General features: G+C 46.9%; 1 protein-coding gene across 1 annotated transcript in view; it reads right to left on the bottom strand.

Annotated features, from left to right (window-relative positions):
* Positions 1 to 261: 261 nt before the first annotated feature.
* cysltr3 (cysteinyl leukotriene receptor 3) overlaps positions 262 to 3,139 on the bottom strand; it is a gene marked incomplete at both ends in the record, with an annotated part of 5,812 nt that continues 2,934 nt past the window's right edge. The window contains 3 exons of the mRNA XM_083655854.1: positions 262 to 793; positions 2,505 to 2,672; positions 2,802 to 2,969. Of these exons, the coding sequence (XP_083511980.1) occupies positions 262 to 793; positions 2,505 to 2,672; positions 2,802 to 2,969 (868 nt within the window). The remainder of the gene's footprint in view (positions 794 to 2,504; positions 2,673 to 2,801; positions 2,970 to 3,139) is intronic.

Raw genomic sequence — 3,139 nt, 5'->3', positions numbered from 1 at the left:
GACTGTGGTTGTACTGGTCAGCTTCCAGGTATGAATGTGTGTGTGAATGTGAACAGGGCGCTCCTGAAAAAGAGAGCATTGCTCTCAGTGAGACTCCCCCTGGATAAATAAAGGTTAAATACAAAATAAAAAGGACCCAGTCACTATTGTACCCCTCCCTAATTATAATTGGTTACAGTCCTCGTCTTATACGATTGGAACATTGTCTTTGTATCGGCACAAGTAAACAAGATGGCACAAAGAGGTTCCTCAGGTGGGTTCTCAGGTGGTGTTCCTCCTCCTGGGCCAGGTCAGTCTGGCCCTGAAGGAGGTGCGGCTCCCCCTGTTGGACAGCAGCGAGGACTGCGCGGCCCTCAGGCTGTCTCTGAAGGCAGTGGTGGAGTAGTAGTAGAGGAGCGGGTTGACCACACTGTTACAGGCGGCTAGGCAGAGTGTGACGGCCACAGCGCGCTGCAGCGCCATCGTGACATCACAGCGCCACGCGCCACACACGGCGTGCAGGTGCAGCGTGCGCACCACGTGATAGGGCAGGAAGCAGAGGAGGAAGGTGGCCGTCACCATGCCGACCAGCTGCACCGAGCGCCGCCTGTAGTTGCAGCGCCGCTTGGTGCCGGGATTGCCACGGGGACCGGCGTCGCGGCCAGCTGTCAGGCGCCGGATGATGCTGCCGTAGCAACCGATGATGATGAGGAAGGGGAGGAGGAAGCCGAGAGCCAACGCCACGTAGTTTAGGATCAGGACACGCCCCCAGGAGGCAGGGCTAGATGGCTCAAAGCAACGAGGGAGCCCCGCCCTGAGAATGAGAGAGAGACAGGTGGAGAGAAAGAAGTGGAAATAAATGCATTTTATGTCATAACCACAGTAATCGTGACAGAAGCAGAACGCTCCTTCCAGTTCTGTTACCCATGGTGATTTGGCTAACAGCATAAACTGGTGAATTTTAAATGTAAATGTTATTTGATCTGGTGACAACCATCGTGACGTCACCCATTGGTTTGTGGACTCCCTCGAGTTTGGCATTTGACCGTCACCATCTTTGATCTTTTCTCTTTTCATTTTTTGCCAGACAGAACTGCAGCTCTATTCTATTCTCTATTTTAGCTCCTCTAAATGGGACCATCATTTACCAAATGAACATCATGCTGAAGAAGACTTGAAACTATAGCAATTGAGCAATTATGAACATGTTTACTGAGGTCATGAATCAAGTGAGAAGTACCCAGCGAGCACAAAACGTTTTTTCAACGTTGATTTTTAGTTTAAATCTGGGTGATATTGGGTTTGAACGTCTAAGACCTAACTTCACCCTCTTTTCAACCGGCTAAAGTGCGGTTACAACGTCAACGTGTAAAAAAACACAATTTGGTTCATCATATTGTTAAAACATTTGTTGTAGTTTGGAATAGAGACAATATTGATAGTGTGTGAATTGGCATTTGTCCATTTTATTGTGTAACTGAGAGTTGAAATCTGGTCTACACGAAAACTACATTTCAACGCATTTTATGTCACATGAAATATCATAAATATGGGACTATATAGGCTATGTGGTGCCAGCAAAAAGCTTCCAGGACACAACTATGGTTAATAGTTTAGCGCAATACTATAAAATAATGAATTCAGTTCCTGCAGCAACGCGCATGCGCAAGTACTTACTAGCTGTGACTGACTAGACCAAAGCAAGTCTGCACCGGTCTGCACCAAGTGCGGAACGAGGTGCTCTGGGCACGCTATGTTATTGTAACAGACTGTATACGAGGCTCTGTGTACCTCCTGAGTCTCTGGTGTTAAATGAAGTTAACCTCTGAAGCCGTACAGCCTACAGACTATAGATGCACACACACACACAACATAATTTTAGTCTGTTACATAATATGATAGTCTCGTACGCATCACATAAAATAACTTGTCCTCCCGATCGTTGACAATTGTGTAGTCTTGTGCGAGATAGAATATATAATGTGCCCGGCTCTCCGCTCAGGACGTAGAGCGCAGTGGCTTGAACGTGGGAGAACGGGGTTCGAATCCTGTGTGCGCTGCTGAATTTTTAATTTAAGATCCTGGTGAAATATGGTCTAAATCTGAACGTTCAGTAAACGTCTGCAAATAGTGGGTGAAAAAACTTTCACTTTCAAACCTTCCTTGCACGTTTTTTCAACGTTGACCCTAAACGTTTTTTAAACATCTTTTCAACCGAAAAATGCTCGCTGGGTAGGGTCATTTTCCCATTGACTTCCATACAATCAGACTTCTTTTTGCAGCGAGTGGAGTCGCCCTCTGCTGGCCATTAGAAATAATGCAGGTTAGGCACTTCTGCATTGGTTTCATTTTTCAGACCTGGAGCTAGCCGCTTGTTCAACTCCAATCTGATAGAGGGGATGATATGGAAGCCCATCAAGGACATTTCATAATTTTTATTTTCACCGTTTTCTTTGGCAGCCTACAGGTAATTACACCAGATAAAGGAAAGCCGTTTTCATGTGTGATTCGTGTCAGAACCTCACCTCTCTGTCACCCCATTGGAAAGGAAGGGGCCGGAGGACACGCCCACAAACACCCACACAGCCAGGCAGGCAAATGACATTCGAGCAGGCGTGGCCATGGACCGGTGGCGAAGAGGCCGAGCCACAGCCAGCCAACGGAGCACGCTCAGTAAAGTGAGGAAGAGGATGCTGAGGGAGGAAGAGTTAGCACTTTGTTAGTGCATGTGTGTATATATGTACATGACAGTCTATCTATATGCGTGTGTATATTGTACCTGTGTGTGTGTGTGTGTGTGTGTGTGTGTGTGTGTGTGTTACCTTGTGTAGAGGTTAACATAGAAGCCATAGACACACAGTCGGCACAGCCAATCAGGGAAGTCCCACACCCCGCCTTTGAAGTAATAAGCCAATCGCAGTGGGAGGGTGAGGGAGAAGCTGGCGTCTGATAGGGCCAGGTTCATCATGACGACACAGGAGGCGGAGTTTCTGCAGGAAACAGGAAGAGGAATCTGCCACAGTGAGAACCAGCCACAATAAAACAAAACAAAAAAGATTTTTGCTTGTAGAGGTTTTATTACAGAAAGTGTATGAAACCCATGACCAAATGGAATTATAGTGAAAATAACATGCTAGGGACCCCCTGGAACCCCTTCAAG

The sequence above is a fragment of the Poromitra crassiceps genome, assembly GCF_964638095.1.
Source record: "Poromitra crassiceps genome assembly, chromosome: 19".
In the NCBI taxonomy this organism is placed as follows: Eukaryota; Metazoa; Chordata; class Actinopteri; order Beryciformes; family Melamphaidae; genus Poromitra; species Poromitra crassiceps.
This window is presented reverse-complemented; position numbering and strand designations above follow the sequence as displayed.